Here is a 24,291-nt window from a genome sequence, read left to right as displayed (position 1 = left end):
TCTTTTTCATTGTTGTTGGTTTAAAGGCTGTTTTATTTGATATAACAATAGTGACCCTTGTTGCATTTGGTTTTCTGTTTGCATGATAGATCTTTCTGCAGCCCTTTACTTTGAGCCTATGGGGATCATTACACGTGAGAAGGGTCTCTTGAAGATACCAGATGAATGGGTGTTGTTACTTTATCCAACCCATCACTCTGTGCCTTTTAAGTAGGGCTTTTAGATAGTACGTCTAACCAAGAAGCTGAAAGACCTCTGTAAGGAGAACTACACACTGCTGAAAGAAATCATAGATAACATAAACAAATGGAAAAAGCATTTCATACTCATTGACTGGAAGAATCAATATTGTTAAAATTGCCATAATCTCCAAAGCAATCAAGAGATTCAATGCTGTTGCTATTGAACTTTCAATGCCATTTTACACAGAATTAGAAAAAATTCTGAAATTCGTATGGAAACAAAAAGAACCCAAAGAGACAAAGCAATCTGTATTAGTTCGTTGTTGCATTGTTATAAAGAACTACCTGAGACTGGGTAATTTATAAAGAAAAGAGGTTTAATTGGCCCATGGTTCCACAGGCTGTACAGGAAGCATGACTGGGACATGACCAAAGTAGGAGGAAGAGAATGAAGGGGAAGGTACTACATACTTCAAAACAACCAGATCTTGTGTGAATTCACTCACTATCACAAGAACAACAAGAGCGAATCCTGCACCCATGATCCAATTATATCCCACCAGCCCCTCCTCCAACATTGGAGGTTAGAATTTGACATGAGATTTGGATGGGGATACAAGTTCAAACCATATCACAATCCTAAGCAAAAACAACATAGCTTTTATCAAACTATACTCTAAGGCTATAGTACTGGTAACAGAACATGTTATTGGTACAAAATAGACACATAGACCAATGAAACAGAAAAGAAAATCTGAAAAGGAAGCCACACACCTACAATCATCTGATTTTTGACAAAATTGACAAAAATAAGGAACGGGGAAAGGACCCCCTTTTCAACAAATGGTGCTGAGTTAACTGGCTAGCCATATACAGAATTTAAACTGGACCCTTACTTTTACCATCTACAAAAATTAACTCAACATGCATTAAAAGTTTAAGTGTAAGACCTCAAACTGTAAGAATCTTAAAAGGAAGCCTAGGAAACACTATCCTTGATGTTTGCATTTACAAAGAATTTATGGCAAGTCCTCAAAAGCAACTGCAACAAAAACAAAAATTGACAAGTGGGACCTACATAAACTAAAGAGCTTCTGCCCGACAAAAAAGACTATTAACAGAGTAAAAATACAACCTACACAATGGTAGAAAGTGTTTTCAAACTATGCACCCGCAAAGATCTAATCTCCAGAATCTATAAGAAACTTAAATAATTTAACCAGCACAAACCAAATAACCACATTGAAAAATTGGCAAAAGACATGAACAGACATCTCTCAAAAACAGACATACAAGCAGACAACAAACATGAAAAAATGCTCAACATCACTGATCATCAGAGAAATGCAAATCAAAACCACAATGAGATACTACCTCACACCAGTCAAAATGCTATTAAGAACTCAAAAAACAAAAGATGCTGGTAATGCTGCAAAGAAAAGGGAATGCTTGTATAGTATTGGTGGGAATGTAAATTACTTCAGCCAATGTGGAAATCTGGAGATTCTCAAACACCTTATGGTTTTTGGTTTTAATTTTGTTCATGTGATAAATCACAATTATTGAATTGCATACATTGAACCAATCTTGCATCCTAGGAATGAAGCCTGCTTGATAATGGTAGATTCAGTTTTTTATGTGCAGCTTTATTTGCTTTGGAAGTATTTTGTTGAAGATTTTTGCATATATGTTCATCAGGAATATTGACCTGTAGTTTTCTTTATTCCTTGTGTCTTTGACAGGTTTTGGTATCAGGGTGATGCTGGTATTGTATGAATGAGTTAGGGAGCAGACTCTCCTCCTTGATATTTTAGAGTAGTTTCAGACTTGATACCAGCTCTTCTATTAGACTCACAATCCTATTACTGGTTATATATCTAAAAGAAAACAAATTGTGGCCGGTCGCGGTGGCTCAGGCCTGTAATCCCAGCATTTTGGGAGGCCGAGGCGGGCGGATCACAAGGTCAGGAGATCGAGACCATCCTGGCTAACACGGTGAAACCCCGTCTCTACTAAAAATACAAAAAATTAGCCGGGCGTGTTGGCGGGTGCCTGTAGTCCCGGCTACTCAGGAGGCTGAGGCAGGAGACTGGCGTGAACCTGGGAGGCGGAGCTTGCAGTGAGCCGAGATCGCGCCACTGCACTCCAGCCTGGGCGAGAGCGAGACTCTGTTTCAAAAAAAAAAAAGGAAACAAATTGTTCCACCAAATAGTCACATGCACTTGTATGTTCATTGCAGTACTATTCACAATAATGAAGACATGGATTCAATCTAAGTGCTCATCAACAGTGAATTGGATAAAGGAAACGTGCTGCACATGCACCATAGAATTCTATGCAGCCATAAAAATAGAATGAAATCATGTCGTTTGCAGCCACACGGATGCAGTTATAGGCTGTTTTCCTAAGCAAGTTAACACAGGAACAGAAAACCAAATAATTCATGTTCTCACTTATATGTAGCAGCTAAACATTGCATAGCCATGGGCATAAGGATGGCAATAATAGACACTGGACATCTGGAAAAGGGGAGAGGGTGGAAGAGGGACAAGTATTTAGAAAACAACTCTTGAGTACTATGCTCATTACCTGATGATGGAATCAATCATATCCCAAACCTCACAGTATACCCAGATAACAACCTGCATATTGTGTACCTCCTAAATATAAAAGAAAATTTGAAATTATTTTTTAAAAAGTTAACATATGCCCCATTCCTTATTTGATCTACTAATAAAATCTGTTTTTCCTTTGAATGTTAAAAATGTAAGAAACTGCTACTGAAATATTTAAAAAAATATGACATTGCTTTTTTTTTTTATTATACTTTAGGTTTTAGGGTACATGTGCACAATGTGCAGGTTTGTTACATATGTATCTATGTGCCATGTTGTTTTGCTGCACCCATTAACTCATCATTTAGCATTAGGTATATCTCCTAATGCTGTCCCTCCCCCCTCCCCCAACCCCACAACAGTCCCCGGTGTGTGATGTTCCCCTTCCTGTGTCCATGAGTTCTCATTGTTCAATTCCCACCTATGAGTGAGAACATGCAGTGTTTGGTTTTTTGTCCTTGCGATAGTTTACTGAGAATGATGTTTTCCAATTTCATCCATGTCCCTACAAAGGACAAGAACTCATCATTTTTTATGGCTGCATAGTATTCCATGGTGTATATGTGCCACATTTTCTTAATCCAGTCTATTGTTGTTGGACATTTGGGTTGGTTCCAAGTCTTTGCTATTGTGAATAGTGCCGCAATAAACATACGTGTGCATGTGTCTTTATAGCAGCATGATTTATAGTCCTTTGGGTATATACAAATCAAAACCACAGTGAGATACCATCTCACACCAGTTAGAATGGCCATCATTAAAAAATCAGGAAACAACAGGTGCTGGAGAGGATGTGGAGAAATAGGAACACTTTTACACTGTTGGTGGGACTGTAAACTAGTTCAACCATTGTGGAAGTCAGTGTGGCCATTCCTCAGGGATCTAGAACTAGACAGTGCTTTTTAAAAAACAGACATGTTATTTTAAGTGATTTGCTTATTTGGTTAGAATAAAAATTTACCTCACAATAACATAGAAAGCATTTCCATAAGCCAGACATTACTCTAAAACAACATCTATTTTACAAATAATGTAACTGAGCTAGAGAGAATTTAATTAACTTTCAGAGGTCCTAAGAGTGAGCAAGGTGTTAAATGTGACTAGTATTTAACCTAGGCAGTCTGTCTCAATGTTCTTAACCACAACATTATATGGCCACTTTTGATGTCAGTGGTAATATTACACCTTGGACCAAGAATTGTTCTATTCATCTTAAATTCCTCAAATTGAGTCATGGTTGCTTGCTGGAAGCTTAGACAAGAAAAGAAGAGTTGTAACCCACAGTGGAAGGAAAACCTAAGCAGTTTCTAACTCATGTGGTATGAATTATATGTAAGAGAATTATGTATGAATACAAAGACTAACATGTTTTGACAATGTATTTACAGTATAGTTTTATACTATAAAATAAGAAAGTATAATAATATTTTCAATTAACAAAAGCGATCTTAAAATTATATACTTCATCCTTGGAGCAGCCTTCTACTGACAATTTATTTCATATCCTGCCTTTTTCCTAAAGCCCCTAGAACCCTAAACTTCCTTTTTTTTTTTTTTTTTTTGTTTGAAACGGAGTCTCACTCTGTCACCCAGGCTGGAGTGCAGTGGCACCATCTCAGCTCACTGCAAGCTCCACCTCCTGGGTTCACACCATTCTCCTGCCTCAGCCTCCTGAATAGCTGGGACTACAGGCGCCTGCCACCATGCCCAGCTAATTTTTTTTTGTATTTTTAGTAGAGACAGGGTTTCACCATGTTAGCCAAGATGGTCTCGATCTCCTGACCTCATGATCCTCCTATCTCGGCCTCCCAAAGTGCTGGGATTACAGGTGTGAGCCACCACACCCAGCCAAACTTCTTAAGAATAAGTATGGGCTTCTTGTCTCTGACCAAATGCCATTTATGTGCAAGTCTGCTGTTGTTGATAGACCAGTTAGAATAAAATGAAATAATAGGAAATTGTTTTTTTAAAAAGTACAGATTGAGGTAGCTATGGTCTCTACAGTAAATTGTACTGATGAAAGCAATGATGTTGAGTAATTACCTTGAATGAATTTGGTGGATATTACTAGACAATGTTGTTTTAAAGTCTTCATCAAATTATATAATTCAATTAAGAATGACATTAAGGTACATAAAATATAATTTGTTCCCTTCATGGTGAAATCTGAAATCTGCAAATAGTAATGCCAAGAGAGTAACACAAGTAGCATATCCTGTTCTTGAATTGAAACTGAATTACTTGCTGTATCCTTAAGTTTACTCAGTTTATTTTGCTTTTGTTCAATCATTGTCTTTTTCCATTACTTTGTTGACCGTAACTTTAGATCATATAAGTTAGATTATTGTTCCGCTGATTTTATAAATTCAAGATCAAACCTTTTCTTTTGGATGAAGCAGTCAAAATGTAAAACAAGTAATATCTGTCTTAAGATTTTACTCCTGTGTGTATTTTCCTGGAAATGAATATACCAAAGATCAACAGGAAAAATGAGAACAGTCCCTCTGCTGCTGCTTGTGACATGCAAATTGAAAACAGAATGCTTGTGTAGCATGAAATTTAAAGAGAACACAGTACCCTCTTTGAATGAGAGGCCAAATTGCTTTGAACTTGGCAATAGATTCAGAGTGTGTGTGTGTCTGTGTGTGTCTGTGTCTGTGTAAGTACAAACACATGAACAAGAGACTAGATGACCCTGAATAACCAAACTGGTAATACAGAAATGTTGACAGGAATAGAGGTTTCACAAAATCTGCAACTCTTTCTTGATCTTTCTGTGGAATCTCACCAACTCACTTCAAGGGCATACTGGGACTGGTAGAGGACTGTGAGAACCCCATTACTTTTCTTAAGCTTCAAGTTCAAGGAGTCTAGTTTTCCCTAGTAAATTTAATCCATCAGAGTATATCTAGCTTGGTATCTGGGATAGGAATTCAAGCAAATTTTTGTCCCTACAGACCACCAGTGACATTTCATGTAATTACTTTTGTTCTTAATAAAAGTATATTTCACAATTCCATATATAACTAAGATCTGCCCTCACTGAATATTTGGGAGAGCAGAGGGTTTGTTTACTATATTTACTATCACCCTTGGATCAAAGGAAAAAATAGAAAAAACATTTTATTCGAATATATTCCTCATGAAAATAAGGATACTATAAAAAGCAAATGTATGCCTATTCTCCCTGTACATTTTGCCAGACCCTCTTTTAAGAAATTACCATAGATTTTCTCATTTTGTCCTTGTTGTAAAAATATATGAGTTAGTTGTAATTACTCTTATCCCCATTAATGAAATACAAGAGGTTAAATAATTTGCCCAATATTATACAACTATTAAAAACCAAAGTTAGGATTTGAAGTTGGGTTTTGTGACTCCAAAGCACATGTTCACAACCACTATAATATATTAGAAACCCATTTCTTTAACATCTTAAAACACTGCCCCAAAGATTTGAAATGGTTAAAGCTAAGGATTTGATGAATTATTCATTTTATTTTCCATAGAGGAAGATATTTCCTAATTCAGCAAATAAATTAAATGATTATGTTAAGTCAAATACTCTACTAGGTGCCACAGAGTTCACTGGTGATTTAGGCAGCTTGTAAGGAAAGAGCTTAAAAATTCTAAGATGACAAAAAAAGGTAAGTTGATCTTTGATATAATTTAACCTTTAGTAATGGAAATTTCTTAGTTTTATTCCTTTAAGATACAATTTGGTAAAATCATAAAACAGCTTGAAATCCTAATAGAAATTGTAGACAACTGGAAGCAAGTGAACATTTTCTCCTTTCTTTATTTCATCACTTTACTTTGTCTATTATTGTGAGCTCGCTCTAATCTTTCACAACTTGTTCCAAATAACCTCAAATTCTTGCAGAATTATCTGCACCTTCCTTACTTTATTGGTAGCCTTTCACATCTGCTGAGATATCACCAATGACCTTATCTTTAGACAACAAATTATCTGTCCATTTTTTCCTCATTACAGTAAGTCTTCAGTTAGTATTGTCCATAGGTTATTGGAAATTGAGACTTTAAATGAAATAGCATATAATGAAACAGATTTTATTATAGGCTAAACAAAATATAAACAAGTTCCTATGGCATAGTTATGGTTACAAAAACATCGCCACACATCTAAATAAAGACCAAAAAATTTCTTATATTAAATATTGAAGTAAATGTGAGCTATACATGCATTTAAGAAAGATTAATCAAAAAAAAGTGAGATAATTATTTACCAGTTCAGAGCCTCCCATCAGGGAGCTTGCTAGCCCAGTAGCTCAGTGCATAAGGCAGGAACCGACCCTGGACAGGTTACCATTCCTTCCCAGGGCCACTCACACACACACTCACACTCACTCACGCTGGTACCATGTAACCATGCCAATGAATCTAGCATGTACATCTTTGAGATGTGGGAGGAAACTGGACTACCCGGGGAAAGTCCACACAGATTAGGGGAGAACTTGAAAAATCCACACAGATGGTGGCTCAGGCCTGGAATTAGTTGTTGTTTTTTGTCATTGTTATAATGAAATGACATTGAGTGAAACAATGTCATTCAAGGACCTGCTGCACTTGCACTTGAGAAAGACGTTTGAAAAATTAAAAAGAAAAAAAGGGAATTAATGCACAGAGTGTTGTTTTAATTTTATTGTTACGAATTTGATTGAGGCCCTTTGTTTTTGCATTCAGTAAATAATTGCTTGGAATCAAAACTGTGCCAGGAAAATCTGCCCTGTGGACACAACCGTGAGGAATAGAAACAAGGTCGATGTTATCACTGAATTTTCTTTCTGTGAAGAATCAAGTAATCATAAATTGACATTATGAGGCAGAGTTATGAGAGTATATATTGGGGAAGCTTACCTAGTCAAGGGATCAAAAACTATTTTGCTTTGAGAAAATAGGGACATGGCAATAGATGAGACTGGAGAGGGAAGGAGAAGGCATATTGTGCAGGACTTTGTAGGTTATATAAAATATGTTAGTTTACATTCTAGAATCATATTTGTGATGAGTTGTAGATGGCCAAAATATTTTAGCTTATAACCTAAAATAAATGGTAAATTATTTAAAAAATAAGCACGGTTTTAATTATAAAGATCACTCTGCTTAAAGATAGAAAATTAGAGTAAGGGCAAGATTGATTGTAAGGAAAGCAGTTAGGAAAACCTATCTGATTAGGTAAGAGACAGGATTAGCCTGGTACCACTGCAGATTGAAAGCAGTGAGTGGATATGACAAGTTTTTCTTTAGGAATTAAATTCAAGACTTATTGATCGGTGCATTTTGGAAAGCTAGAAAGATGGGTAAAGTGAAATGTGACTTCCTGGTTTCTGACTTATGTGGCTTGGTGCAGAATTATGCCATTCACTGAAATAATATATATTGAAAATATCCAGTCTTGGGCTATGATAGCAACTGGGATGCGATTTGGAGGGCTACATTTCAGACAACTTTGAAATTGCAAGTACAGAAGTTGTCTGGGCAAATGTGACCCAGGCTCAAAAGAGAAATATGGGTAGGAAATTCAATACACAAGTTATTAACATATAAGGGCAATTACTATGTTAATATATTTTTTAAAGTTAATAGTTTTGAAGTTTTATTGAAAACAAATTGATCAACATTAAAAGAACATTTTGAGAATAGGCTAAAGTGGGAATAGAATTTTAATTCCTGGCTGCTTGCTCTCATTTTTATGAAATGAGCATATTTGGAAAATCTAGATTTTCAAAAGCCTTTGTCTGACCTGTCTGTAACATGCTCTTAAAATTCAGGCTACAGTGAAAACAGAGTATCACAGGTTTAGTATCTGTGAGATCAGTCATTATTTGTCTTTTTAATTCTTCTCTTTGGATTTTAAATCCCATCTATTGCATATGAATATTTTTAAATATATGGCTCATTTTTAGCATTGTGACAAGTTTGCAGAAATAAGCCACACTGAGCATTCAGTTATTGGTATTCATATCCTGTACTTTACAACAAATTGGATATGGAAAATGAGTATAGGCCTAACAGGCTAGAAACTTTAGGCATGAAAAACAATGAATTTGTGATTTAACCAGGACAGTCAAGGGTGAAATTAAATAGATTAAGGAGGTCCATTTCCAAGGTACAGGTATCAGCAGCTCACCTGACTTTCCTGTGGCAGACAGATGATCCACAGACCATAGGGTCCAATCTCCCCATCCCCCAAATTGCTTTCTAGTCTTCCCTTTGATTTACATTTGGATATTTTCATACATAATATATAGTTGGCTATTACATCCACATTACTTTCTCTTCAAGACGATTCTAAATATAATTGTTCTTATTAAAAATGCTTTTGTGCACTTCAAAACTAATTAATTATGCTGTCATGAATGCATCATTAAAAACAAACACTTTTTTATGAACAATGTTAATAGATTATTCATTATGTGTCTGCCTAACCTCTTTTCGTTTTGTGTTTTGAGTCTTAAAAAAGTTTAAATTATTTTTGTATTTATCCAGACGTATGTGTAGTATATAAAAATGTTTTATTGGGGAGAATTTTGAATCTACTAAAATAATAAATCTTAGTGGGAATTATCTAAGGATACTGTAGCAGGAGAAAATGTAGTTAAACAGCTTCTTCTTAGCTGTTTCTGCTATTGAGGGCATAGTGAGAACAGAGACTTCTGATCTGCTCTTATGGAGAGGTTTTAATGGAAGATTGTAGCTTAGCAGACTACATTGTGGAAAAAGTCAACAAACATTCTTTCAGGACCAGTATCAGGTTCTGAGGTTACCAAGGTGAAAATGATGCTGGCTTGGTCTGAAGGAGCTCTTGTGAGAGAGAAAGACACATTAGTATTGTGCCAATGGGGCAATTAGTCCAATGGGATACAGTGTGTACTGCAGGAATACAGAGAATAATAAGCACTTAATCTAGAATGACAACGAGAAGGATTTTCAAGAAGAGGTGATGCCTAGGCAGATTCTTGAAAAAGGAATAAAATTAACCAGAGGAAGAAGAGTGGAAAGTATATTTTAACAGTTGATGCAAAAAACATAAATTTGGTTTGGTATGAATGGAGAATTAACTTTGAGAATGGGAAAGGTGGAGAGTGAGGAAGGGCTGGAATATGAAGATATTATTTGGCTTAGTTTCATAAAGCCTACCTTTAAACTTAATAGTAACAAACTGTAAAAAGGTTTAAAAATATTTATATCCAAATTTCCCCTTCTTTTATTTTTCCATATTCTGCTTGCCCATAAAGTTGTTGATTAAATATTTATTCCTCTACCAATATTCACACTAAAATACATAATTTTTATCCACTTTCAGTAGGTATTATGGCATTGGCACGCAGTGACATGAGTGTGTGTAATATGTATGTGTGTGTTCATACAAGAGAGTGTATACTGTACAATACAGTGCTTTCCAAAGCCTAATTGTTCATTTCTATGTGCATAATAATTGGAGGAATTTTATAAAACAGTAAATAAAGAAATGTTGAAATCATTTTTCAAGTAACACGAAAATTTGGAAGGCTTAATCAAAATTAATTTGCACTAGGTGCAAATATGTGAAATATCTAATTCTACAAAAAGTAGCAGAGATTTGTTAGGCACAAAAAGGCAACAATGAATTTAGATAACAAAATTTTGCTAAAAATACAAGCTACATTCCAGCAACAGTAAGAGGATTCATGTAATTGAAGGACAGGTTGCTTAATTCTCAATACAGGATGTTAAGGCCATGTGAAGAAACTTTGTTCTTGTTTTTTTTTTTTTTTTTTTTTTTTTCATTTTCTCCAAAAGAAACATGTAAGGTTTTTGTTCAGAGGAGTGCCATTATTTCACTTTTGATTTGGGTACATGAAAATCATTCTCGTGAAAGGAATAGATGAATGCAGGATGAGAATAAGACTTCTGGGAGATCTGCGAGGAAACTAAATCAAGAGCAGAGATGACAAATAGTGTAGTGCTGGGCTCTGTAGGAGGGCATAAGGAGAGGAAGAGGCGTAATGAGTGTGAGATATTTTAGATCTGAAAATGTTATGACTTGGAACTCCTTCAATATTGACAAGTGTAGAGAGAGAAAATTTGTAGATCTCCCAGCTTCTTTGCTTCATATGACAGAGTGCATACCTTACAATACAGAACAGTGCTTCCCAAAGGCCTAATTATTTATGTATATGTTCATAATAAATGGCAGAATTTTAATAAATAAATAAATAGACCTTGAAATTATTTCCCAAATAACACACAAATTTGGAAAACTTTAAGCAAAATTAATTGCACTGCTGTACAGGAGTGTGCCATGTATGTATAACTGCGTGACATAGCCCTCTCTGCCTCAGGAAGTATTTCCTAGGAGAGTGCTTCATGTCTCAAAAATGCATATTTGACATCCTGCAGGCAAAGCTTTCACATTTCAACTGTCATGGATATTATAGCTCATGATACTATTTTTTATGTTCTTTGTCGTGTGATACCTGGCAGGATATTAGCAGTGTTTGAAATAATGAATTAATCATCACTACTGCTTGACAAGCATTATTCTTCAAGTTTTTTCAGCATACAGATAACAGACTGTTCATAAGTAATTCGTATTTATCTTTCCGTAAGAAAAATACCAATTTACTTTATGTTATTTTCTAGTCTTTTTTGTAATGGCTTTTAAAATGCTAATGATGTATATTATCCAGTAAATGTGTTAACATTATATTAGAAGTAGAAAATCTGATAGAGTTTATATATTCTGTTTCCACAAATCATTAGATACTGTTATTGTATAATGCTTTTTATATCTTTAAATCTCTCACTAAATATATACATATATTCTCTCTTCCTTTCTTTCTTCCATTTTTCTGATCTGCTCCCATTGATGACTCTATACTTTTGACTCCAGACTGGCAATATGAGGGTAAGATGACAAAAATAAAAACCCCAAACAACCTCATGAGCATTGCTTGTCTGTCTTTGTTTTATTCTCTTTAGAACATTATTAAAATTCTACTCACTCTCTCTAATTAGACCCTTTATCACAATTAAAGTCCAATTATGTTTGTTTCTGTTGTGATGCTTTAATTACAATTTATCCTTGTTAATCATCCCTTTCTTTTATTTCTTTGGGTTAAATTTCCATCCCATTATCTCTGTCCTGAAAGACTTCTGCTCTCCAGTGGTCCCTGCTGGTGTTTTCTCAGTAACGTTTGAGTAGTTTTGTGATGCACAGAGTGACTGTATTATGATGTGGTAAGGAATCTATGTGGTTATTATAAAATGTTTTTAAATAATATTAAATGTAGTGATTCATATTAATTAGATTGCAAGATTTTCCTTTTTAAATATTAATATACATCTCAATGAATTTTTTTCTCAGTGTGTGTGCCCCTGCAGTCAATTCTTGCTTTTGGTTATTTTCTCTCTTTAGATTGCAAACTAGCTAGGGGAGGACCACCAGCTACCATACTTGCTATTGATGAAGAGAGTCGGAATGGTGAGTGAGTTTTTTATTTTACAAATGTCTTATCTAAGAGGGTTTCCTTCAGATTTTAATTCTCAATATGCTATGAGTAGAGGTACTAAAATGAAAGTTTCAATCCAAATCCATGTATAATTCCCCTCCAGTATGGGTTTAAATTATGCCACTCTCTGGAAATTCATGCTTTATTTGGAATACATTATAAAAGTCTCATTCAATTAATATAAATATTTAGTTTTGGTTTAAAAGAAAGTATTTGATTCAGAGTCATCTCAAGAATGCATCTAGATATGGGATGGAAGTTGACTATCATGTATATAGTCATCCAACAGAAACACAGCGTATTCCTCCAAAGAAGTGGTCCACAAAATAAGCCTTATATTGCTAACTTCTATTGGCCAGGATCTGGTAAGGATCTAGATCCACAGTCGATTAGATATGGTGATTGTGACTGATTAATGGGAAAATCGAACGTGCTTAGAAAGCGGGAACATGAAATAAGGCCAAGAGCAGAGAAAGAAGTCTGAATTTTCACTTGGGTCTTCTGAAGTAATTAACAATTAATATCTAATTCATATCAAGTTCTTCTTTGGAAAAACTTTTTTTCGTTATCATTAGTGTTTTTGTTCTGCATCAGCCGCCTTGACTCTCTGAACTTTAATGTAGAAATATTGAAAGTGTTTTCTCCTCAACTAGGCAGCAGTAAAATGGTTATCTCTTGAGACTCTGTTTCTGTTTTAAACTAAGTATGTAAATGTGGTCTGTGGCTCATTTTGTCTGCTAATTACATGATAGACTTCCATTAAGCTTGTACTTAATATTTGTTCTAAAGTATGTGCTTGCACTTTTATATTTTTTACAAAATAATTATGTCAATTGCCTTATTAGAAAGTGACCTTTTTCTTGTAATTCAATCTACACATGTACATGTACTTTGAAAACGTGTACAGGCAATTCCTGCATCAGTTACTTCTTCCTGATTGATTTTGCTGCATTACAGATGCTCCTTTTACTCGTTTAAAAAATTGACACAGACGTATATTCCTGCACATTCTTTGAAATCACTCAGAAATATCTACAGTACTGCTGTCCTCTGTTTAAACAAATTTAAGTATTACAAAAATGTGAACATTTTGATTATGTTTTTAAAATCTATCCTTATTGATAATAAAATCATATGGAGTTAGAGATATTATGACGCATTTATGTAAGTTGGAAATAAATCCCAAATGTGTCTACAGTAGAGAAAAAATATCAAAATAATATAAAGTAAAAGATATATGAAAAAAGATTCTCTGTTACAATGATGAATTATGGCTTCCTTATGGTTAACTATTTTTAAAGACAGAAATCTATATTTTCCAAATATTCCACAGTGAAAACAGTTAACCTTTTTAACCAGAAATAAAATTCGATAAACATAATGCAAGGTTTATCAACAATTTCTTTTCTAATTGTTAACCAATTCATTTGAAAATATAAGCTGGGCTGAAGTAAAACATTTAGTTTTCCCAAGCAAATTTGTTTTAATGTGTGATTCTGTATAGAGCTTATTTTGCCAACTAGGTAATTATAGCAACAGCAATGATGGTAGTTTATTTCCTTTTGTGCTGATTAGATCCTACTTTTCAAAGGAGCTTAGGAACTCTACGAAGATGTTGCCATAGCACTGCTGTACAGTAGCAGGTGGTAAAAGTTCAATATTTGTGTTTTAGAAGAAAATGACATGATATAGTATAGTAATGTTGTGCTCCTTACTTGGCCTATTTTGCAGAAACTGCCAACTACTCAGAAAGCTGCCAGAGTTATTTAAGTCATCGCAAGAAGTATAAATACTGATCTAGAGAGTAAATGTTTTGCATTTCTCTTTTGCATTAAATTTCTAAAACTATGGTGATCAAATGAACCTCTGCCAGATATTATAATGTAGTGCTTTAATCATTTTCGTCTTAAAAATCTAAGGGAAGCAATCCATGCAAATGTTTTCATGTTTTTCTTTAGGCAATCTAAACTTCCCAATGACACAATTATTTTTGGCCATGTTGGGTGACTCATGCCTATAGTCCCAGCATTTTGGGAGGCTGAGGCAGCTGGATTGCTAGAGCTCGGGAGCTCAAGACCAGCCTGGCCAACATGGCAAGACGCTACTTCTACTAAAAATACAAAGATTAGCCAGGTGTGGTGGCACACACTCATAGTCCCAGCTACTTGGGAGGCTGAGGCACGAGAATCATTCAAACTTGGGAGGCCAGGAGGGAAGGTTGTAGTAAGCTGAGATCGTTCCACTGCACTGAAGCATGGGTGGCAGAGTGAGATCCTGTCTGAAAAAAAATAAAGAAAAGAAATAGTTATTTTTAGCCTTGCTCTATACTCTCTTAATTTATCCTTTCCAGTGTCTTTTAATTGGTAGTAATAAAACATGTGGGTTTCCTATTTTACCAGAATGATGAGCACTCATTATAAAGACTTTGAGGCTTCTTTGAAAAGAAAGGCCTAACAAATCTTTAATCAGTTACATTAGTAAATTTACTTCAAGTCAAATTGCCTGTGGCTCACTTAACTGATGTCTATTGCTAAATAATCTCTATAGCTAAATGCATTCACTACTAAAGCAAAGCATTTAAATAGCTCATTTTTTTAATTATAGCTAATTGTTTATGTAAGTCATTGAGCTACATTTATAGAACACTTATTTATACACGTCTCTATCTCTCAAAGACTTTTATAATTTGTGGGACGGAAATATTCTTTGTGAATATATATGTCAAGTGCATTTATACATATGTGCATGCTTGGAAGAATTATGAATTTAACAGGCAGAGATCCATAAACTTCTTTCTCATGCTGGGCTCTGTTAGATGCTTTCAATTCCTGATCTTTGTCCTCAACAGCACCTTAATGACAGATTCATTACATCGTCTTGAGCTGAACAAGAGACTATTTTCATCACAATTGCTGGTAATACTAAGTTTACTTTGTAAAGGGGCAAAGTGGACACACAAAGAGATATGTTGGTTCCTGACTACCACCAGAAAGCTCTTGAACTAGCATGTAGAGCATATTTAGTATGTAATTTCATTTTGAGGGGAGAATGCATTTAGAGAAACAGATCACATTATCTATGTTTAATTAAATGAGAATGTCTAAAATACCTTTCTGAACAGGTATTTTCTAGTTTCTCTTGACTCTAAGTTGCTTATAGCACTGAAGCCTTACTGAAAGGAGAGAGGCGGGGGCAGTTACTCTGGGACGATTTGAAGACCTGACACTGAGTGCCAGCCACATCAGAGCCCTTGGCTGCTTTACAGCAACTATAGATTGACATTAAACATACTTTGGAACCACTCATTCAAACTAATTCTCAGAATCTGCCGAAGTGTACAGGCACTGCTACGTAAAGAGAAGGAGAAAATGATTTTAAGTCATGGTTAGAACACACCACTGTGACTGTACAGAAATGGACAGATTCAGAGAAAAAAGGATATCACTACGTGAGAGATTAGAAAACCCACCCTGAAGGAGCTTCATGAATTTAAAGTTTAAAATATATTGTGCACTCTCAGTAAATTTGGGAATGAAAGGTAATTCTGAGGTATCTCCATAATTTGAAAGCAACATCAACCAAGGATGCCATGATGGAGTCAATGAAGAAGTTTACATTTAGATTGTATAATTTTTTTAAGTTATTTGGGGAGCGAGTTGCTTGTGGAAATTTGTTGATGTAAGAGTGGAAGAAGCACCAAAGTTCAATTACTGGCTTTGAAATAAAGCTCATGAAGGTTTTCTTTGTACAGAACTTTTCCTAAGCAGTATTTCACCATCCTCTCTTCCTTACACGGGCTCTCTTGAGGTCTTAGATTTTACCATTCCCTGTCTTTAAGGCCTTTCTTCTCTAAATTTCCTTTTGCCATAAACAGTTATTTCATTTATTCCATTCCTTATGATCAGATATTGACTGTTAGACTTCGGATTTGTGTTTCTGAGACAATTGAGCTGTGAGTTTCTTCCCTGTTAAGACACTGAAACTCTTATCACTACCTTCACTTTTGAATAGAATGCAGTAATCAACAGTATAAAGGTTCTTAGCAATCACTAGATATAAATAGTAATTCAAAAACTATCTTGAAAATTTTTTTGACTTAAAATATTTCCTACAGCAGTTTTCAAAACAAATATTCAAATGCCAAGTATTCCTAAATTGAATTACTTATATAATTCAACTAAATGTAAGTATGTCATGTGATTTAATGAATATGAAAGTCCTTGCTATCCCTTCATCTATGACTACTTCATACAAATTTGACAGATATACTAAAATGAACATTTATTTTATATTTATATCAGGTAGTGTAGTTTAAGCAAAGAATGTATACTTGCTTTTCAGTATGAATAGAAATGAGTCTGCTAAGTATACTCAATATAAAATTTTTATGAAATTGTTATAATCCATGCACTGTTAAAGTACACTACTTTTGATTAAATTCAAATGGGTTTATTCAACAAAATGTAGATATATACTAATATATTGAGTGCTTTTTTAAAAAATCCACCAAAGCAACTTGCCATTGATGTCAAGAATCAAGATTTTTTTTACTATTGATCCAAGTTTTTGCTTTCTAGATTTTCCATTTTGTCATACAGTAATCCTTGGTTTTCAAGCCAAAAATGCTGACCTGGTTAGCACTAAGCTATTTTCATGTACCTCAGGACACAATGGAAACTAGGATATTGCTTTTACTGTCATTTGTATGTTTGCTTTTGAAAATTTACAATTTTACAGAGCAATGGTTTGAGTTGTCAGACTTGGGTGTGGTTGAGAGGGTTGCTTCTGAAGTTGGTTTTGAGTAAGAAAGACAATAGTTCCTAGTCAAAGTATAGTAGTAAAATTATTCTCCCAAATTTGTCTTCATTTTTACAACAAAACAGCTGAAATAGAATATAAGTAAAGACCACCTGCTTGCAATTCTCTCGTTCCGTGTTACAAACAATCTTGAACACATGCCCAATACGTAATTTTGTTGTTCAATCCATCAGTCATTTCATTAATCATTTATTTGCTTAGTTATTTCTTCAAGGTATGATTATTGACACTCTATATTGTGTGAGAATCTGTTCTGGTACTGGTGATGCATCAGAGACGAAAACAGGCAAAACCACTTTCCACATGGAGGTAGAGACAGGGAGAAAAAATGAAACAGAGCAAGAAACCAAGGTGTGATGAACAACTGAGGAGGCAGTGATGCTGTTTCAGATAGAGGACTTGTTTCTTTGAGGAAATTACATTGGAGCAAAACTGTATGAAATTAAGACTGAAGATGTGAGCCATGCATTCATCCAGGGAATTTACATTATAGACAGAGGAATAAATTCAGACTCTGAAGATGAATATGCTGATAAGTTTAAGAAATGGCAAGAAGATAGCTGGAGAAGATGAGAAAGAGCATATGTGGTTGAAATAGAGAAGATGGATGTTGATTGAATGTATGTAGATTAGTCAAAAATGTTTTTGACTTTTTAATTCATTTGCCAACAAATGAGTTGATGGTGACCTCATCTAGTAACATATAATTTACAAAGAATAATTCTTTTTTTCATCATTCAACGTCCTAGCAGTGCATAATTAAAAATTCAAATTCACAACTGTGTGTAGATATGTTTGTTCACAATCACAGATAATTTTATCCCTTTTTTTGTGTGTGTGTGACGGATTCTCGCTCTATCACCCACGCTGGAATACAGCGGCATGATCTCGGCTCACTGCAAGCTCTGCCTCCCAGGTTCACGCCATTCTCCTGCCTCAGCCTCCCGAGTAGCTAGGACCACATGCACCCGCCACCACGCCCAGCTAATTTTTTGTATTTTAGTAGAGATGGGGTTTCACCGTGTTAGCCAGGATGGTCTCGATCTCCTGACCTCGTGATCCACCCGCCTCTGCCTCCCAAAGTGCTGGGATTACAGGCATGAGCCACCGCGCCCGGCCAACTTTATTATTTAAAAATATGTTTTACTCAGAAAAAATCAGAAAATGCATTAAGTCATTCAGTTTGGCTCAGTGGTATCACTGCCTCATTTAACACATAGTAGAGGATTATTACAGTCATCCCAAAGGTCAATATGAACATGATGAATTACTGTTGGAAAGTAATACTTAGTGTCAGAAAATTTGATAGTGTGGTACCATCAAAATTAATAAGTGATTTTTGTTATATTACATTCTCTTTTAAAAAATCATTAATAAAGAGGGAAGATTCAATAGTAGCAGCTTCACATTTCAGATAAATCCTTACAAACATATTTACTTTGCTTGATAAAATGATCTTCTTTATTGAATATATTTTGGTGAAAATTGATTAATGTGCTTGGTTTTATCTTAATACTTCGGGACAGGCAAGGTGTGAGCATTATTTGTGAGAAAATAGCAAATAGCATCCCATCAATATTCTCTATGGAGTTTATTCAGTATCTTTGAAAGGGTTTATTTAGAGATATGAGGGATCTTATTGACAACAGTCAGAGTAAATATTATAAATGACTTAAAAACAGTAAGTGATTAATTTTCATGCTACACTTGAGACTTTGCCAAATCTTAGAAACAATCAATCTAAAATTTCTTTTCAATGAGTAAGTTTTATGGAACACTATTAAAACAAATGTTTTCTTTCTGCTTTTCGGTTACTGATGATCAATTGATACCTCTACTAGAATTTCCATTCTGTGTTGCATAGCAAATATGAAAGTTTTGCTAAGTAAATGTTTTATTTGTATTATTTGAATATTCTTTTGATACCTTGGACCCTGATGTATTTGAAATAATGTTTCACAATGAATAGATTTGTTTCAGTTAAAACTGTTTTTTTGTTTTGAAGTCTATTTTGAATCCTAGGAGAAAAGCAATTATTTCAATTTTATTTCAGCCAATTTCAAAATTCCAGCTAAATCTCACAAAATATAATTTTTATTCATACTTGTTCATACTTTTTTTAAAAAACTAACTGTATGCTACTCCTTGCTTTCATTTTGTTTTCAGGAAAGGTAAATCAGCTAATATTCATGATAGGTTTTTAGTTGACTGAAATACCAGCAATTTAAAATTAACAGATAATTATTATCCTTTCACATAATCCTAAATTGCTAACTTTATATATTTATCTGATTAAAAATCACATTTTGTAAAAAGTCTTTATATTATTGTTTGCAAATAAAACACTGATAGGAAGCAGTGTGAACATTATTATAATTATATATATGTTTTCTTTAGAAGGATTCAGAGATTAACTTACTTTTGGGTTTTTCAATTATTGACTATTAGTTAAAATTAAGACTACACAAAGATGTGCCTTCTTCATTCTGTGATATAGTTGTTCAGAGATAGCACTAACATTTTAACAATATGTAAAAGAAATATCCTCTGTAAATCTTATTACATGAGTAAAGCACATAATTGTTTTCATGTTAACAAAGTGGTTAGAAAACAAGAAGAATTCCCTATATAAAAAGACAGAATTTTGTAAGCCTATGAATACGAAGCCATGCTCTAGGGAGAAGACAGATGGAAGGTAAACATGCAAGCCTGTGGCTAATATTTTTCTGCAAACAACTGTCCGCACCTTTTATCTCAGAATAGAGAATATTTGGATCATTATATTACACTGCAATTTCTGTGAGGGCAAAGACTATCTTTTTTGATTCATTGCTATAATCCAAGAATTGCTCCCGGTACATAGTAGGCATTTCAAATGCTATTTTTTGAGAAAGTGAACCATTAACATTAACATGAATTTCACAAAAAACAGCTGCATCACACTTAAATGAGACTTACCTGCCTATTTAGGATAGTTTGGAGTATTACTATGATTGAGATTTTTTAACATAATTAACCGTTAATCAAAATTCACCTTGCATGTATAAAAATACATAGTGTGATTCTTTTTAATTTCAAGTATGTTTTTGCTTGCATTGTCATGTCTACAATGATGACAAAAATTTTGTTTTGTGTTCAATAAGATGTTTTTGAAATAATAGAAAATAATATAACAATATTCTAATGTGAGGAAATACTGGTGTGTTTGTGTGTAGACACATAAAATTAGACTGAATATTATTTTAGCCAGGCATGGGGGCGTGCGCCTGTAATCTCAGCTACTTGGGAGGCCGAGGCGTGGGAATCACTTAAACCCAGGAGGCAGAGTTGGCAGTGAGCCGAGATTGCACCACTGCACTCCAGCCCGGGTGACAGAGTGAGACTATGTCTCATAAATAAATAAATACATAAATAAATGAAACGGAATATTTGGCCAAATCAAAGAAAAATAAATCTAACACTAAAGTATTTTAAAACCCATACTATCACAAAGTAAAGTATAAAATATACATATTTCATGTATTCATATTTTTAAAATGTTTTGTCCATTTAAGAGTATTTCATGACTCCTTATCCAGTTTGCCAGTCTGTGTCTTTTAATTGGAGCATTTAGCCCATTTACATTTAACGTTAATATTGTTATGTGTGAATCTGATCCTGTCATTATGATGTTAGTTGGTTATTTTGCTCGTTAGTTGCTGCAGTTTCTTCCTAGCCTCGATGGTCTTTACAATTTGGCGTGTTTTCACAGTGGCTGGTACTGGTTGTTCCTTTCCATGTTTAGTGCTTCCTTCAGGAGCTCTTTTAGGGCAGGCCTGGTGGTGACAAAATCACTCAGCGTTTGCTTGTCTGTAAAGTATTTTATTTCTCCTTCACTTATGAAGCTTAGTTTGGCTGGATATGAAATTCTGGGTTGAAAATTCTTTTCTTTAAGAATGTTGAATATCGGCCCCACTCTCTTCTGGCTTGTAGAGTTTCTGCTGAGAGATCAGCTGTTAGTCTGATGGGCTTCCCTTTGTGGGTAACCCAACCTTTCTCTCTGGCTGCCCTTAACATTTTTTCCTTCATTTCAACTTTGGTGAATCTGACAATTATGTGTCTTGGAGTTGCTCTTCTTGAGGAGTATCTTTGTGGCGTTCTCTGTATTTCCTGAATCTGAATGTTGGCCTGCCTTGCTAGATTGGGGAAGTTCTCTTGGATAATATCTTGCAGAGTGTTTTCCAACTTGGTTCCATTCTCCCCGTCATTTTCAGGTACACCAATCAGGCATAGGTTTGGTCTTTTCACATAGTCCCAAATTTCTTGGAGGCTTTGTTCATTTCTTTTTATTCTTTTTTCTCTAAACTTCCCTTCTCTCTTCATTTCATTCATTTCATCTTCCATCAGCGATACCCTTTCTTCCAGTTGATCGCATCTGCTACTGAGGCTTCTGCAATCTTCGCGTAGTTCTCGAAACTTGGCTTTCACCTCCATCAGCTCCTTTAAGCGCTTCTCTCCATTGGTTATTCTAGTTATCCATTCTTCTAATTTTTTTTTCAAAGTTTTTAATTTCTTTGCTATTGTTTTGAACTTCCTCTCATAGCTCAGAGTAGTTTGATCATCTGAAGCCTTCTTCTCTCAATTCGTCAAAGTCATCCTCCATCCAGCTTTGTTCCATTGCTGGTGAGGAACTGCGTTCCTTTGGAGGAGGAGAGGTGCTCTGCTTTTTAGAGTTTCCAGTTTTTCTGCTCTGTTTTTTCCCCATCTTTGTGGTTTTACCTACTTTTGGTCTTTGATGATGGTGATGTACAGATGGGTTTTTGGTGTGGATGTCCTTTCTGTTTGTTAGTTTTCCTTCTACCAGACAGGACCCTCAGCTGCAGGTCTGTTGGAGTTTACTAGAGGTCCATTCCAGACCCTGTTTGGCTGGGTGTCAGCAGCGGTGGCTGCAGAACAGCGGATTTTCATGAGACCACAAATTCAGCTGTCTGATAGTTCCTCTGGAAGTTTTGTCTCAGAGGAGTACCCGGCCGAATGAGGTGTCAGTCTGTCCCTACTGGGGGGGTGCCTCCCAGTTAGGCTGCTGAGGGGTGAGGGACCCACTTTAGGAGGCAGTCTGTCCGTTCTCAGATCTCCAGCTGCGTGCTGGGAGAACCACTACTCTCTTCAAAGCTGTCAGTCAGACAGGGACATTTAAGTCTGTGGAGGTTCCTGCTGAGTAAGGAGTCAGGACCCATCAGTGTGCTGTATTCAGGAAACCCATCTCACATGCAGAGACACACATAGACTCAAAATAAAGGGATGGAGGAAGATCTATCAAGCAATTGGAAAACAAAAAAAGGCAGGGGTTGCAATCCTAGTCTCTGATAAAATAGACTTTAAACCAGCAAAGATCAAAAGAGACAAAGAAGGCCACTACATAATGGTAAAGGGATCAATTCAACAAGAAGAGCTAACTATCCTAAATATATATGCACCCAACACAGGAGCACCCAGATTCATAAAGCAAGTCCTGAGTGACCTAAAAAGGGACTTAAACTCCCACACAATAATAATGGGAGATTTTAACACCCCACTGTCAACATTAGACAGATCAACGAGACAGAAAGTTAACAAGGATATCCAGGAATTGAACTCAGCTCTACAGAAAGTGGACCTAATAGACATCTACAGAACTCTCCACCCCAAATCAACAGAATATACATTTTTTTCAGCACCACACCACACCTATTCCAAAATTGACCACATAGTTGGAAGTAAAGCTCTCCTCAGCAAATGTAAAAGAACAGAAATTATAGCAAACTGTCTCTCAGACCACAGTGCAATCAAACTAGAACTCAGGATTAAGAAGCTCACTCAAAACCGCTCAACTACATGGAAACTGAACAACCTGAATGACTACTGGGTACATAACGAAATGAAGGCAGAAATAAAGATGTTCTTTGAAACCAACGAGAACAAAGACACAACATACAAGGGATGTGAAGGACCTCTTCAAGGAGAACTACAAACCACTGCTCAATGAAATAAAAGAGGATACAAACAAATGGAAGAACATTCCATGCTCATGGGTTGGAAGAATCAATATCGTGAAAATGGCCATAATGCCCAAGGTAATTTATAGATTCAATGCCATCCCCATCAAGCTACCAACAACTTTCTTCACAGACTTGGAAAAAACTACTTTAAAGTTCATATGGAACCAAAAAAGAGCCCACATCACCAAGTCAATCCTAAGCCAAAAGAACAAAGCTGGAGGCACCACGCTACCTGACTTTAAACTATACTACAAGGCTACAGTAACCAAAACAGCATGGTACTGGTACCACAACAGAGACATAGATCAATGGAACAGAACAGAGTCCTCAGAAATGATGCCGCATATCTACAACTATCTGATCTTTGACAAACCTGACAAAAACAAGAAATGGGGAAAGGATTCCCTATTTAATAAATGGTGCTGGGAAAACTGGCTAGCCATATGTAGAAAGCTAAAACTGGATCCTTTCCTTACACCTTATACAAAAATTAATTCAAGATGGATTAAAGACTTAAATGTTAGACCTAAAACCATTAAAATCCTACAAGAAAACCTAGGCAATACCATTCAGGACATAGGCGTGGGCAAGGACTTCATGTCTAAAACACCAAAAACAATGGCAACAAAAGCCAAAATTGACAAATGGGATCTAATTAAACTAAAGAGCTTCTGCACAGCAAAAGAAGCTACCATCAGAGTGAACAGGCAACCTACAGAATGGGAGAAAATTTATGCAACCTACTCATCTGACAAAGGGCTAATATCCAGAATCTACAAAGAACTCAAACAAATTTACAAGAAAAAAACAAACAACCCCATCAAAAAGTGGGCAAAGGACATGAACAGACACTTCTCAAAAGAAGACATTTATGCAGCCAAAAAACACATGAAGAAATGCTCATCATCACTGGCCATCAGAGAAATGCAAATCAAAACCACAGTGAGATACCATCTCACACCAGTTAGAATGGCCATCATTAAAAAATCAGGAAACAACAGGTGCTGGAGAGGATGTGGAGAAATAGGAACACTTTTACACTGTTGGTGGGACTGTAAACTAGTTCAACCATTGTGGAAGTCAGTGTGGCGATTCCTCAGGGATCTAGAACTAGAAATACCATTTGACCCAGCCATCCCTTTAC

At 35.4% G+C, this 24,291-nt stretch overlaps 1 protein-coding gene across 9 annotated transcripts in view; it reads left to right on the top strand.

Moving 5' to 3' along the window:
• The window catches only part of PCDH15 (protocadherin related 15), a 1,819,045-nt gene that overhangs the window by 1,091,329 nt on the left and 703,425 nt on the right, over positions 1 to 24,291 (top strand). For 6 of the 9 annotated variants that reach the window (XM_055274344.2, XM_055274341.2, XM_055274340.2 and 3 more), the window contains exon 3: positions 12,219 to 12,284. In XM_055274344.2, the coding sequence (XP_055130319.1) occupies positions 12,219 to 12,284 (66 nt within the window). Of the gene's footprint in view, positions 1 to 11,693; positions 11,709 to 12,218; positions 12,285 to 24,291 lie in introns of all 9 variants that reach the window. The other 3 variants (XM_055274342.2, XM_055274337.2, XM_063637885.1) reach the window with 1 other exon arrangement.

This window comes from Symphalangus syndactylus, chromosome 4, assembly GCF_028878055.3.
Source record: "Symphalangus syndactylus isolate Jambi chromosome 4, NHGRI_mSymSyn1-v2.1_pri, whole genome shotgun sequence".
Lineage (NCBI taxonomy): Eukaryota > Metazoa > Chordata > Mammalia > Primates > Hylobatidae > Symphalangus > Symphalangus syndactylus.
The sequence above is the reverse complement of the archived record's forward strand: the minus strand, read 5'-3'. Positions and strand labels throughout refer to the sequence as shown.